General features: G+C 40.8%; 1 protein-coding gene across 3 annotated transcripts in view; it reads right to left on the bottom strand.

The window, feature by feature from the left end:
• Positions 1–15605, bottom strand: part of TMEM87A (transmembrane protein 87A) — a 68775-nt gene that overhangs the window by 9782 nt on the left and 43388 nt on the right. For 2 of the 3 annotated variants that reach the window (XM_075192591.1, XM_075192593.1), the window contains 6 exons: positions 14077–14174; positions 12873–12931; positions 12462–12565; positions 3551–3624; positions 3331–3392; positions 1487–1539 (listed from right to left, as the gene is read on the bottom strand). In XM_075192591.1, the coding sequence (XP_075048692.1) occupies positions 1487–1539; positions 3331–3392; positions 3551–3624; positions 12462–12565; positions 12873–12931; positions 14077–14174 (450 nt within the window). Of the gene's footprint in view, positions 1–1486; positions 1540–3330; positions 3393–3550; positions 3625–12461; positions 12566–12872; positions 12932–14076; positions 14186–15605 lie in introns of all 3 variants that reach the window. The other variant, XM_075192592.1, reaches the window with a different exon arrangement.

The raw sequence follows: 15605 nt of genomic DNA, 5'->3' as shown, positions 1-15605 counted from the left end.
CCACAAGTAGGCACATTCATGCGCCTAGCCTCCCCCACAAGTAGGCACATTCATGCGCCTAGCCTCCCCCACAAGTAGGCACATTCATGCGCCTAGCCTCCCCCACAAGTAGGCACATTCATGCGCCTAGCCTCCCCCACAAGTAGGCACATTCATGCGCCTAGCCTCCCCCCACAAGTAGGCACATTCATGTGCCTAGCCTCCGCAGTGCAGGGATCAACACTGATCTGACCTTCAGAAAATGCCATCTTGGCTTACAAGTTCATACACTTCCCCATAAAAACAATAGGTACATTTCAATACAAAACCTAATTTCTACTGTACTTTTACAGAGCTGTATATTGCAAAATGGTGGCATTTAAAAAGGTGGAAATTACATATTATTTGAGCCACCACTAAACCCAAAATTTAAATTGTGTACTATGAAAGAGCCACCAATAGCATTCACAAATATGTATGTAAAAGTTATAGGAAAGTATCAGAACTGAAGACATTTAAAAGTAAAACTATGATAATTATTTTCCCACTCCAATAAATAAATCCTAATTCATAATATCGTAACTCAGGATCATTCATACCGTCTTACCTCTCTCTGTCTGTATTACCCAGTATTGTTTTACTACTGTGTTTGTCCCCAATTGTAAAGCACTGGCGCTATGCAGTAAATGTTGATGATGACGATTCATCCAGGCTACTGTAACATCATAGTATTCCTCCTATACCTCCCCTGCTTTGTCTGGCACCAAGGCTTTCAGGTTATTAGCAGGAACTTAGCATAATGTGCTTTGAAGAATACAGTTTGAAGAAGGATCATTATCCGCATCGATGTACATATAAGTTCTTGATTAGCTATATTAAAATATACCGTTTAAACAATATCAATGCTCTTATTATGCTGAAATACTAAACTATCAATTTCGCTGGCCAATTCTTACCCTCTGTCTCTAGTAATTCATACCTTGGGAACGCTGCAGACTAGGACCCAAGAGGTACATCCAGCTACGCTTCTTGATCACCAATTTTAAAGTTTGCACATTTAATATATATAGCCACATCCACTATTTTTAACTGCTACACTATTAGCGCTCCTCTTTTGTGCTTTTATCCATATATTTTTGTGGATGTTCTTAGCAGTTCTTTCATATAAATTACCCTTGAGGTTGCTTAAACCACTCTAAAATATCTACTTTTGCCTGACACTTCATCTTCCACTTTCTGGGAACATCAAGTACCTCCTTTCCACAAGCAACCAATCTGTTGGTGAAGTTGGTAGCTCTATGCAATTCCGATGTATACATGTGCACCGGTAATTAATTAATTCTATGCTGCCATCTCAACAGCCAAGGATTACCAGTCAACATGCACCTTTCCATGAAAAGCGCACAAAACTACTAATATGCAGTACTCGAATTACAGATTTTCTCTGTCTGCAATAAGCACAAACATCAATGCTATCCACTTTCCCTAACAAGGTGGATATACTCACACATCAGTAACAGAAGAAGGGATGTTCTCTTCTACCCACTTCAAATCCTCCTCCTGAAAAAGACACCACACATCATTGAATAGAATACACATCTAAGACCATTGCATTTATTTTGGTATACTAATTTTAATCCTTATTTCCCAATTTATAAGATTATTTGCAAATAGTATTACTCATTTTTCTGCTGTTGTAGGGTTGTGTCACAGTTTGAATGCTGGTACCAGACTAGCTAGAAAAGCTCCCACAGTTCTCAAACAGATGAGAAGCAAAAAATTGTAGTTAAAAAAGCAATAGCATTCAAAGCGCCCATGTGGCATCACCCTTATTGTTCAAACTTCTCTAAAGATTTTATAGACAAATGCAATTTTTTTTGCACGTGGTAAAAGAATTAACTAAATGAGGTGGGCTACTGTACTAACTACAGAGAGCGAGAGAGAGGGAGAGAAAATATCTGTTTGTGTATTACGGACTATTTAATCTTAATCATTACAGAACACCTGTACAGGGTGACAGTGTGAATATGATGTACCCCTAAAACTTACTAAAAGATAATTTACAAAGAACTAGAACATCAATAGGATCCAGATATTTATACCAGCTTAGGATGTTTGATTTGTTTAAAGAGATATAGCTTGAAAAATAAACACTTTTTCTCACGAATTGTTGTAACAGTTTATAAACATATAAAGTTATATTTCTGATAGAATTACATTTACTCCAGATGTAATACACATACATAACCGTACATATGTGATTATATGTGTACATCGAGTTGATGTATAAGAATTGTTTTATTCATTTTGGAATGTTGATCTTTACTAATAAGAATCTTTTTATATATATTTGGTAAATTGATTATGCTCATCTGCCAAAATTAGGGTAACAAGTAGCAAGGTTGGTTTTTTTTTTTTTTGCTATATTTTTATATACCTAAACAAGATAATAAGAAATAAAGCACCTGGCGCATAGGCCATCTAGCCATGGGTGCTAACAGAAACTAAGTTCAGTAATTGATGGACTGTGATTTCTTACATTTATGGGCTCCCTCACAACTGGATCAGTGCCACGAGATGGATACCACAATATTTATAAAGAAAACAAAAAATTGGACCACTTCTAGCATGGTTCTGAAATCTAGCAAATATAAAAGTTTATTTTGGTTTGTCAATAAAGGTATCACTCCTATAATACTTTTGTGATTTTTGACATGAAAGTATTCAACATCACATAAGATTTTTCTGGCTGACACTGTACTGCAATAAATTTTTTTATTTTTGCTACACATTATGTATATATAGTAAAATTTGGATACTGCAAAATGCTGATCCACACAACAGTCTCTTACTTGAGAGAGTTAAGAGGCAGGCAACCTTATTTATAAAAGGATGGAAGGGCTAAATTATAAAGAGGTTAGAAAGTTGTTTTTTTTTCATTGGAAACAAAGACACCTAATATGTATAAATATAAGTCTATACAGAAGATACAACAGCCAATGGAAGAAAGACAGCTTAACCATAAGACCAGGAAGGGGTTCTTTAGTGTAAAGGAGGTTAAGCAGGGGAATTCCTTACTACATAAGATGGATTGGATGCCTTTCGTACAAGTAATGATATATGTAGCTATAATTAATAGACAATATTATGGGAGTAACTGTGTGAGGGAATTTATAAGATTTTCTGAGGTCAGACAGGAAATTTTTTCCCCTGCAACACTAACTAGGTAATTGTCACATAGATTTTTTTTTTTGCTTCATTTTGGATCAACACAATTAGAATTTATGAAAAGGTTGAACTTGATGGACAGGAGTCTTGCTTCAAACTGACTATATAACAATGTACACTCACAGCTTTGGTGGCTTTAGTATTTCCATTAGTTTCTGGTTTTGAACTTCTCATCTTCATTCCCTCTGAAGAAAACAAAAAAAAAAATATATATATATATATATATAAAATTATTTAAAATTATCTTTTTATTATAAACCCCCTTAGGTGGTATTTGGGGCAAAAAGTCATGTATGTATGTGACTATTTCAGTGACCCTGCAATAGGGTAAGAGATTTCATACCAAAGCTCTCTTTTAACATTGGTTCTTTCTGCTCATCATCTTCATCTTCCTCAATGAGTGGAGAGAAAGCAAATCTATAAGAAAAACACATGTTTGCTAATGATGGATACAGGTAAGAACATAACCTACATTATTACAGTAAATAATGGATATGTAATTGTGAGCAACCTGTTTGTGCAAAGAATAACTTTAAATACACTTAAGATAGTTGTGTCTGATAGGCTAATTCTAATGTCTGTCTAATTCTTATTGGGGGTTGTTCTTCCAACTTAACAAGAAGTTAAACTTACTACAAGACTAGAGTTATTTTCTGAAGAATAATTGTATCCTATAAAATTAATCTTTATTGAATTACATCATTAAAATATTCTAATAGCGAAATATAAAAGGTGCATGTTGAATTGAAACATAAAATGAAAATAAACTGATAAAAAGAGGATTTATGTACTTACATTAAATCCGTTTCTCCGATTCCGTCTGGGGGACACTGCTTACCATGAGTTGTGGAGGGGAGCTCGGGGAGTTGGCACCCAGCTAGTTAACTTTAGCACTGCTGACAGACCCCTCCCCTCTACAATCCCCCTGCCTCTTCCTCTTCCTGTCAGTTAATTAAAAAGCCCCAAGGAGAAAGGTCAATCAACCAAGAGCATACAGAGGAAAAGCAGGGAGGGATCGCAGTGTCCCCCAGACGGAATCAGAGAAACGGATTTAACGTAAGTACATAAATCCTCTTTTCTCTTTTATCCAGTCTGGGGGACACTGCTTACCATGTGGACGTTCTAAAGCAGCACCCTTAGGGTGGGACCGCTCTGAAAACCCCGCTTGTAGAGCACTACGAGCGAAATTTGCCTCCGCGGATGCGAATACATTAAATTGATAGAATTTGGTAAATGTGTGGAGAGAAGACCAGGTGGCTGCCCTGCAAAGCTGGTCTGCAGAAGCCCCATTTCTCGCTGCCCATGACGCCCCTACCGATCTGGTGGAATGGGCCGTCAGTCTCTCTGGCACAGAGAATCATAAAGAACAAACAGAGAATCTGTACGTCTAATCTGAGAAGTTCTTTTGACATAAATGCGGAGAGCCCTAACCACATCTAACTTTTCCATAGACTGTTGATCAGAATGGGAAGTAAATGAAAAGACCGGAACTACAATTTCCTGGTTCAAATGGAAAGCCGAAACTACTTTTGGAACGAAAGAAGGGAGGGTTCTTAATACCGCTCTGTCCTCGTGAAAAAACAGATATGGTTCCCGGCAAGACAGAGCTCCCAATTCAGAAACCCTACGTGCAGATGCAATTGCTAAAAGAAAGACGACCTTCCAGGTAAAACACCTAAAATCTGCCGTAAGTAATGGCTCAAAAGGAGGCCCTTTAAGCATATCCAGTACCAGGTTAAGATCCCATGGTGCTGTAGGCGGGAACGTAGGTGAAAGAAAACTGAAAGTGCTGATACCTGAACTCTTAAGGAACCTAAACGGAGCCCTGCTTCCAGCCCATCCTGAAGAAAGGCCAATAAGCGAGGGAGACGAAAAGAAGGCGAGTGACAGGACATATTTTCGCACTATCTGATATAGGTTTGCCAAATACGATGATAGATGCGAGCCGAAACCGGCTTTCGAGCTCGCAGCAACACTGGGGGAAAAACCCCTTGCTCTCCAGAGGCTGGCTTCAACAGCCATGCCGTTAAACTGAGCTGAGGTAAATTCTAGTGACGAAAGGGACCTTGAAGAAGGTCGTCTCGTGACGGAAGATGATATCCTTGTCCTTCCGCCATGGAGATTATGTCCGCGTACCACACTCGACGCGGCCATGAGGGAGCTATTAGAATTACCGGAAGCCCGCCTTGCCTCACTCGCCTGAGCACGCGAGGAAGCATGGGAATCGGGGGAAACAGGTATCCCAACCTGAATTCCCATGACATGGTCATTACGTCCACCGCTACCGCTACGGGATCTCTTGCCCTTGCGCAAAACCTGTGAACTTTTTTGTTGTGTCTTGAGGCCATGAGATCTATATCCGGAAGACCCCACCTCTGAACTAGAGACTGAAATACTTCCTGGTGGAGTGACCACTCCACCGGCATCATTGGATTTAGACTTAGGTAATCGGCCTCCCAATTCTTTATTCCCGGAATGAACACTGCCGAGATTGCTGGAACATACTGTTCTGCCCAAGCAAAAATCTGAGCTGCAATTCGCATTGCAGCTGCACTCCTGGTCCCTCCCTGTCTGTTGACATATGCCACAGCCGTGGCATTGTCGGACTGAACTCTGACTGGGTGGCCCCGAAGGAGGGACTGGGCCCCCTGAAGAGCTAAAAGAATTGCCTTCAGCTCCAACGTGTTGATTGAGAAGGCTGATTCCTGAACAGACCAAAGTCCCTGGAGCCGGAGGTGCAGGATTACCACCCCCCAACCTCTCAGGTTGGCGTCTGTTGTGGCTGTGATCCATGACCATGGAACGAAAGACCTGCCCACCGACATGTGATCCTGATTCAGCCAGCACTGGAGCGATTCTCTCGCCCCCGGAGACAGCGAGATCCTCTGGAGATCCAAACGTAGGTGGGATCCTGACCATTTTGTTAACAGATCCCACTGGAAGCACCGAGAATGAGCCCGACCGAAGGAAATCGTTTCGAATGAGGCCACCATCTTCCCAAGCAGCCGCATGCACAAATGAATTGAGGGATTGGGAGAGGACAAGACCTGAGATGTTATAGTTCGGATTGAACTGATCTTCTCCGTAGGCAGGAACACCTTCTGCTGACTGGTATCCATGATGAGTCCTAGGAAGACTATGCGTTGGCACGGAACCACCTGGGTTTTCTTTAAGTTTATGTGCCACCCATGGCTCTCGAGAACCGCTATGGTGAGTGATAAGTGCTGACGTAAGCAAATCTCTGAGGAGAATTTGATGAGTAGATCGTCCAAATAAGGAACGACCTGAACTCCTTTTAGGTGAAGACACGCTGCCACCACCGACATGATCTTCGTGAAGACCCTGGGAGCTGTGGAGAGGCCGAAGGGAAGAGCCCCAAACTGATAGTGGGAGTTCCCCATAGTGAACCTCAGAAGAGACTGATGATTTCTCCAAATGGGAACGTGGCGGTATGCATCCTTTATGTCTAAGGACGCCATAAACCGATCCTTCTCTAGGCCGTTTATCACCGACCTCAGGGACTCCGTACGAAATTTGTCCACTCGTAAGTACACATTGAGGCTTTTTAGGTTTAAAATGGGTCGAAAGGACCCGTCCGGCTTCTTGACCAGAAAAAGATTTGAATAAAATCCCTTCCTTTTCTGGTTGTCTGGGACCCTGCAAATGACTCTTTGCGAAAGAAGAGAGGCGACACAGGCCTGTATTGCCCGTCTTCTTGTTGGATTTTAGGGTAGCGGGGTTACAAAGAAACAATGTGGTACCGGACCCAGCAGGTCTATCATGTACCCCCTTGATATAATGCCCCGAATCCAAGGGTCTTGGGATGACGCTGCCCACTGTTCTTGAAACAAAGACAGACGTCCCCCCACTGGCGCCACCTCCGGCCGAGTAGAGTGGTCGTCAGGACGCAGGCTTCTCCTGGGTCTTGGAGGCCTGGCGCCTAGCTGCAAACAAGGGATCTACCCCTGACAGAGGAGCCTCGAGCATTTGGTTGTCTACCTCTAAAGGACTGTCCTCTAGGCAAGGAGGTCCACCTAAAGGGCTGACGAAAGGAGCTGAACCGAGGGCCCCGGCCCCTACTTGAGAATACCGTCAAAGACGTTCTTTTGCCCCCTGTTGCCTGGGAAATCATAGTATCCAATTCCGGGCCGAACAAACCTGCTGCTGAAAAGGGAATGGTTTCAACGGACTTTTTTTGATTCCGAATCTCCCTTCCAGGATTTCAGCCATAACGTTCTTCTTGCTGAAATAAATGCAGCCTGAATAGAGGAGGACACAGACGCTGTGTTCTGGGCCGCCTCATAAAGGTACACCAATGCCTCTTTCAAATGTAAAGCCAGGGGAAGTAAATCAGAGTCCTGTGAAGCCTCTGCCAGTTGGTCTGCCCATGCTTCCATGGCTCTAGCAACCCAAGCTGAAGCAAATGTGGGTCTAAAGGAAGAACCCTCTGCCACAAATATAGATTTTAGCTGAGATTCCGCTCTGCGATCAGTGGCATCCTGCAGAGTTGCTGAACCTGGGACTGGTAGTAAAGTGTGTCGGGCCAAACGGGCTACTGGAATATCCACTTTAGGGATTCCCTCCCAGCGAGCCACATCCTCCTCCTGCAATGGATACGGGGAAAAGAACCTCCTGGGAACAGAGAACCTTTTATCAGGCTGTTTCCAGGCTCCCTCTGCAATATCTCTGAGTTCTACAGAAGGGGGAAAATGGATAGCCTTCCTTTTGGCCTTTTTAAAAAGACTTCTGTCTCTAAGACTAGGATCCTCCGGTTCTGGGAGGTCCAACGCTTGTCTCACCGCTAAAACCAAATCATCAATAAATTGGCTTTTAGTGTTCTCTTCCTGGTCAGGATCAGAATTTATTTCCCCGTCCTCCTCTGAAAACCCCTCAGAATCTGAAAGGACCATAAAAGGATTAACGGATCGAAGCCACTTCCTTTTAGCAGGCGGGATGTCTGGGGATTCAAGTAACTGGTTTAGTTTGTCCAAACCTTTTATAAATGCTGCGGACCATGCCGGTTCTGTGGGAACAGGGGGCTCGTCTGTAAGCAAAGAGGAAGGTCCTGGTATAGACGTTCCAATAGAACCTGTGGTAGCAGGGAGGCCCAAAGGTGTACTAGCATTATTAGCCGCAGAGGCTGCCACACTAGATAGCAACTGAGTAGATTGTGAGATAATTTGTGCTAAAGAGGAAACCGACTGTCAGGGAGGCCACCCAGGCCGGTTCCTCTGTCAGTGGGGCTGGAATATGCTGGGTTTGCGCAGGGGGGGGACCCCTCCTTCGCAGTCAGAGCAGAGCGCAAACGGGTCCTTCTGCCCACATGGTAATTTAACCTTACATCTTGAACATGTAAATACTTTGCCATAGGGCCCTTTCCTTTATCTGTCATCTTTACAAAGGAAGGCACACCAAACACACAGACTTAAATTGAAATTGTTAGAGAAAGAGAGACAGTGAGAAAAAAAACAAGTAATCAACTAATCTGACATAAAAGTTGTACTTGTATTCTGTTAAACAACAATGTAATATTTTTTTGGCAAGTAGGAGAACTACAATATAACCCCTACTAGCCCCCTTTGCAGTCAGAGCAAATACAGTAATATGTGCTTAAATAAATCAGATACTTAGCCCACAGGCCAAACAGGGGAGAAGTCCAACAGCAGTGTCCTGGTGCCTGCTCCCTCTGATCTGTGTCCTTTTACTGGGCTTCTCCTTGGCACCAGAAGACCGGGCTAGTACAATTCTTCATGGAGAGCAGGGGAGCTCTATGTCTTAGCTCCCCCCCCCCTCCGATAATGCTGTCTCTGTTTTAGTTTTTTTTTTTTGTTCCCTTTTAACAGAAAAAAGTGGTATGCGGCAGAGTAGTGGAGACCTCAAAGAGTTGAGGTCTCCGCAGCGGTTTTTCACCCCGATGCCCCCTCCTATGTATGAGGGGGGGGATCTTGGTATGGCCCCCTTCTGTTCTCCTCGCTCCTCCGCAGATCCAAGATGGCCACCGGCATTTTCTTGACTCCGATAACCGGCACTCCATGCCTTGCAGAGGCAGCGCCGGGTATATCGGGGAGGCTCCAAGAGTGACAGTGGTCCGGAGAGACCGCTTGTCACTCTGTATTCAGGCACCTCTGGCTCTCATCTGACAGAGTAGTGCCTGCGCTGCTATTCTGGGAGTGTGTTCTCTATAATAGAACACACTCCCAGGTCTGCCACCTAAAGAAAAGGTTTTTTAATGAAAAAAAGACTAATAAATCTGAAAAATAAATAAAAATAAAAATAAAAATTACATGCAGTACTAAAACACTGCCCAACTCCATGGGCACCTAAAAAAAACTGACAGGAAGAGGAAGAGGCAGGGTGATTGTAGAGGGGAGGGGTCTGTCAGCAGTGCTAAAGTTAACTAGCTGGGTGCCAACTCCCCGAGCTCCCCTCCACAACCCATGGTAAGCAGTGTCCCCCAGACTGGATGAAAGAGAAATAGATTCTTTGTCTAACCGCGATATTGCTCAGATTAGTTTACTTATACATATATTAGACAAATGTCTTATAATGGTTAGCTATAATTAATTATGATAATTGATTTCCTTCTGGTTAATATCATTAGCCTTCAATCAGACCCATTGGGTTCATAGTAATAGGATGAAACATGTATCACTGCACATTAGGAAAACAGCACTATTTATAAGCTGTAAATTTCCAAAGATAATCTATTGATATTGTCATCAACTTTCCAGTATGACTTTGAGCGTGTAATAGTTAGAATATTAAATATACCCTCTAACAGATGCGGATATTAAAAGGCGCTAAAACTCCTTTCATTCACTAGGGATTGTTTTGATAAACCCTTAAGTGATGTCAGTGTATTAATCTCACTATACATGCCGGAAATCATGCTAATTTGACATTTATCCTAAATGCAGGCGTAATTGGCCCCTCCTACCAATTCCGATGCATATGGTTCTAAATATAATGAGCTTAAATACTTCAAAGAGGACCTTATAATTTATGATTATTTTATTCCCCTTATGGGCATAAGTTGTAAATAGATTCCGTAGAGGTTGTTGATCCCATTACAGCTACCATAGCATCATTCAACCAACTGCGGATCTTGTAAGAGGCGTCTGTGAGTGGTACAGGGCTCACTGTCAAGAGCGTGCTGACTATAGGCTATGAATCTCTAGAGACAAACTATTACCGGTGATTCCATATTATCTAGGAACATATATAGGTAAAATATCAAAAAGACCCTTCTAAAGGATACAATAATCATATAGGGCTATAACTCCTGATATTCACTAAGTATAACAGTTATTGAATTCTAGGTGATGTAAGTATATTGTTCTTGCTGTACATGACAGGGATCCTGCTAGTTACACAAAAACTGTTCCTCATTGCAGCGTGATTGACCCCTCTTGTATCGCTCCAATACACATATTTCTAAATGTATTGGACTTGAGAACTTCAAAGCGAGCCTTGTAACATAAATATATTTATTCCCCTTATGGGCGTGAGCTATTAGTAGATTTTGTAGAGGGTTGTTAATCCTTTTACAGCGTTATTCAGCCTGTAACAAATCTAATGAACAGAGTCTGTGAGCAAGTTAAGTCACTTTGTTAATCCTATTGCAGCGTTGTCCAGCCTATTACGAATCTAATGACCAGAGTCTGTGAGCGAGTTTGATCACTTTTGCTATCTAGTATAGTCCATTGTTGTGAGGCTATCTAAAGTATTAATTACCAGAGGAATTATTTAAAAGAACTGAGCAATACACGCGGACGCCGCTCACAGACTCTGGTCATTAGATTCGTAATAGGCTGGACAATGCTGCAATAGGATTATTGACGTCAATACTCAGTGACAGCTGCGGGAGAGAGGTGGATGCTGGGTCCCGGAGCCGCGCGGATTGGTACGTTTTTGTGTTCTTTCTTTTTTTCTATGGCTGGCCCGCGGCACCCCAGTGACCGGGCCGCCGCACCCCTGGGAGCCGCGGCGCACACTTTGGGAACCGCCGCTCTATACAATCGCAACATCCGCAATATATTTTTGTTTAAGAAACTCCTCATTACAAACACACTAGTTATTCACTTGTCTTAATTCCCATGTATCAATGTTTTATCCCATTAGAGTGGCCCTATCAGCCAGATACCCCCACAAAAAAGCTAGAGCACAAGCATCGACCACAATGGATCATTATCAAGGTAAATTAAACAGTCATATAAATTTATATAAAGACATTTCAATTCAGCCAAGAAAACTAGCATAGCTGGTATTTTCATTAAGACCTTGGGGTATGAGAGAATTCAATAAAAACAAAAAATCCATCCAGTTACTTTTTGTAGTAATTCCATGGATAAATAATCCCCCCCCCCCTCTTTTATTCCTAATTTAACTTGTTTTATTCCTAAAACAGTGAACATCCATGGATTTCCCCCATGCTCGCAAATGAAATGTCTAGCGACTGAGATAAGTTGTTTAAATTTGTCTTTATCCAACTGTGCATTACTGATTGCTCCAAAATACATCGTCCTAAAATTCTGCTAGTCATCTCAACATAGATCTTATCAAAGGGACATTTCAGAACAGAGATTACACCTTTTGTGTTTCAATCAATAAATTGATTTATCATATGTTTGTCTGGATCCATATCCATCATTGACCGCAACAGTCTTAACCATGTGATAACAAGCTTTACAATTACCAAATTACCACAACTGTATGATCCTTTTATCTGTTCTGATAAATTTGCTGCAAGTCTCCAACCGAGATGTACTTGATTCAACAATATTCTCTTGAAACCATCACCTGGTAACAAGATGGGCCAATGTTTCTGCACAATTGACTGTATATATTTCCACAAAAATCACCTATAAATCTAATTTTACTGTGAAAAATATCAAGTTCCTCAGAAAGCAGGATGCTATAAGTGAACATCTCGAGAAGTGGTTCTAGTAGAGGAAGATCACATTTACATTTTAACCCTGTGTTAAAGACAAATATATTTTATGCAAATAAATAACAGGTTTAACTGCAACTGAAATATATAGGAACCATTTCTATTTTAGAGAATGTACCCCTTTCACCTGCAGCACACAGCCAACCTTAACCGCACTACACCATTCACTGCGTATACAGGAAATCATCTTCCTTGGATACTGGGTCTGTGGCAGCAAGTGTGCACAATATGATCTCTCTGTCCTCCTTGTTCTCTTACTGCATCCTATAATAGTGAAGGACTGGAATGTCATTTTACCACGTACCTTTGATTATTAGCAGACGGTCTCCAAAGAACCATGATGACAAACAGGATCATGGAGAAGAGCAGTCGCCAGATAGCATCGTCTACCCACAGTTCTTGCCAATCCTGTCAAACAAATAAACTGGTAACATTAAATGCTCTTGAAGTTAGCCATCCACATCACCAGTGTTTAACGCCACTACATTGTGTGTTCACATATAGCACATTATAGTGAAGCACCATATAATTGGGATTCTGCAAACGGAGATTAGTGCAAAGACAGCATTAGGCATCATTGGATAGTAGTTTATTTCATAAAACTTAATTATAGGGTAGGTGTCCAAAACAGCTAGAGAACTCATTAAGCTCTTTGGGATTAATATATAGATAACCACACTCCTTAAGGTTAATAATACAGATGAAGAAAACTTACCAACTGACAATCTACAAGGCGGAACTTCATTGTGGTCCAAATAATAAATATAATTGATGCTACAAAAAAATAAACACAATTGCAATGTTATTATAAATGTTGAGTTAAAATAAGTGAATAATTAGCTTGCGCTTGCTACTGCTGGCGAACCTATAAAACCCACACCTATTCTGTAATCTAATCTTTCCAGTCTGCTTTCTCCAGTCTATCAAGTTCCCCCCATAACACAAATTATCAGAAACTTTTTCTAAAGTTTGAGAATCCTGTGAAATAAGTATGCTTGGTCTTGCTTTCAGAACTTCTGTAAACTCACATACATGTATCTGCCAATGCCATAACTCATCTCACACATTTGAATTCGCATTGTATTATTCAGAAAACAGTGACACAAATTTAAGAGTAAGGGTATAATGTTGGACTAGAAGGTAGGTAGGAATAGGGGGGTTAGTTGAAAGCAACTTAGAAGTCTATGACAACTGATAGCAGACTTAGATATCCTATTCTACTTCAGCCACAATATTAACGAGAGCATTTTACTCTTTGCATTTTATAAAATGTGGTCAAAAGGAAAGATTCCCATTGTCATGGAAATGTCTGATCTCACTATCAGGTCTGCTGTAAATAAACCATATTTGCAAATTCTCATTGTAGATCCTACTCAGAGACAATGGATGTGATTGAGGTAGGCAAGCTAACTTAGATTACAAACCCCGCATTACTTTTTTTACTTTATGGTAGCTTTTTTTGTTCACTTGCTAAAATCAGAAGAGTGAGGCATTTCTAACATGAAGGTAGCTATTTATGGGCCACAAACAGTTGGCTGGGATAGCAGCTTCTAAAACTCTTAGGCTGGAAATATCTGGTGCCTATAAAACATATTCAACCCCATTGCATGAGAGATTAATCATGAAAAATAAATTAAATATATTTACTATTTCTTGCTAAGAGTACCCACATGCTATATTATTATTTTGAAAAAAAAATAGATTTATGATAAAAAAAAAAAGTTGTTTTGGCCACCAGCTGACACATGCTGGACAAGGGTGGAGTCTCAGATATAGAATGGCGGTACACCGGTTAGCACTGGGGTCATGGGTTCAATTCCAACCAGGGCTTTTACAATAACGTTAGACAATTTAATACTGCCAAGATGTACACATCCTCTCTATGAAATGGATGTAATATACCAGAGAAACATACATACCTACTACAGCCAAGATAAGAGTGTTTGTAAAATGTCTGTAGAGAGACAGCTTGACCACGTTCCTTCGTAGTGTCAACAGTTTCATAGTCTGTGTCAGGCTTATGAAGATGTGCCAGTAGGTTAAGGAAAAAGTATGAAGATGGATTCATAAAAGGAACATTCATGATAGTAGAATAACAATAAAATAAGATGGAATAGCGCGCTCGTCCTAATGGTTGCAAGAGCTGCACTAACTAAGGGTTTCCCTTCCTTATAGTAAAAGTCAACAATATAATTGTTAGGCGCTCATCGACTTCTGATAATATAACATATTTCTACGTGTTGGTTAGTGTACATAAACGTAGGTGCCCACGGTTTAAAAGAATACAATTTATTGCTATACAAATTAATATTGTCCTAAAATAAGCATGACCATATCAATCAATAAACAAATAAAGTAAATATTACCGCATAAAACACATATCATATAATATGAGGCTCATATAATAGAAATATTGCACATTAACGATAAAACAATTGTAAACGGTGAAAAGGAAAATAATATCTATTGGGAAGGTGGTGACATCCAACCAATCTTTGTTGATGTTATTGTGATAAATGCCTATATGGCAAATCTAAAGAATGTCCATCCAATTGGATGTAGTCCTTGGACTACAGCTGCGTGTCAGAGGGTCTGCTTGAAGCGCACGCTGGCTTCAAGCTGACACACAGCCACTTCCAGCATTGCCGCGCAGCACTACACTTCTATGTGAACACCATCGGTAACAACAGCAAGTATTACTTTCCATATTGCTTCATAGAATTGGATATCTGATACAAGTACAAGTTACACCCCGGATTGTGGAGTTATACCCTTGATTGTGATGTAGCGTTTGACAGACTGTATTGCAATAAGGACACAACGCTGCATATTTTACTCTCTGAGTTCAAGGACTACATCCAATTGGATGGACATTCTTTATAACTGCCATATAGGCATTGATCACAATAACATCAACATAGATGGTTGGAGGTCACCACCTTTACCATAGATATTATTTCCCTTTTCACCGTTTACAATTGTTTTATCGTTAATGTGCAATATTTCTATTATATGAGCCTCATATTATATGATATGTGTTTTATGCGGTAATATTTACTTTGTTTATTTATTGATATGGTCACGCTTATTTTAGGACGATACTGATTTTTTAGCAATAAATTGTACTCTTTTAAGCCGTCGGCATCTACGTTCCTGAACACTAACCAACACGTAGAAATATATTATATTATCAGAAGTCAGTGAGCGCCTAACAATTATATTGATGATAGTAGAATATGTTTTTGGTAGTTTTTAAAGAAGATAATCATATAACTTAAATGAAATATACTGTAGATTATGTTTAATAAACCCTTGTTGGACTAGCAGAAGGGATATCTATAAACAGCTATGTTGAACTGCTAGCGAAATCCTCCAACTTGCTGGGCAGACAGCGGCACATAGTCATGAAGGGGTTTTGGTAAACTGCTGCGAGATTGACCAGATCAAC

Source organism: Mixophyes fleayi, chromosome 12 (genome assembly GCF_038048845.1).
Source record: "Mixophyes fleayi isolate aMixFle1 chromosome 12, aMixFle1.hap1, whole genome shotgun sequence".
NCBI classification, from domain to species: Eukaryota; Metazoa; Chordata; class Amphibia; order Anura; family Limnodynastidae; genus Mixophyes; species Mixophyes fleayi.
This window is presented reverse-complemented; position numbering and strand designations above follow the sequence as displayed.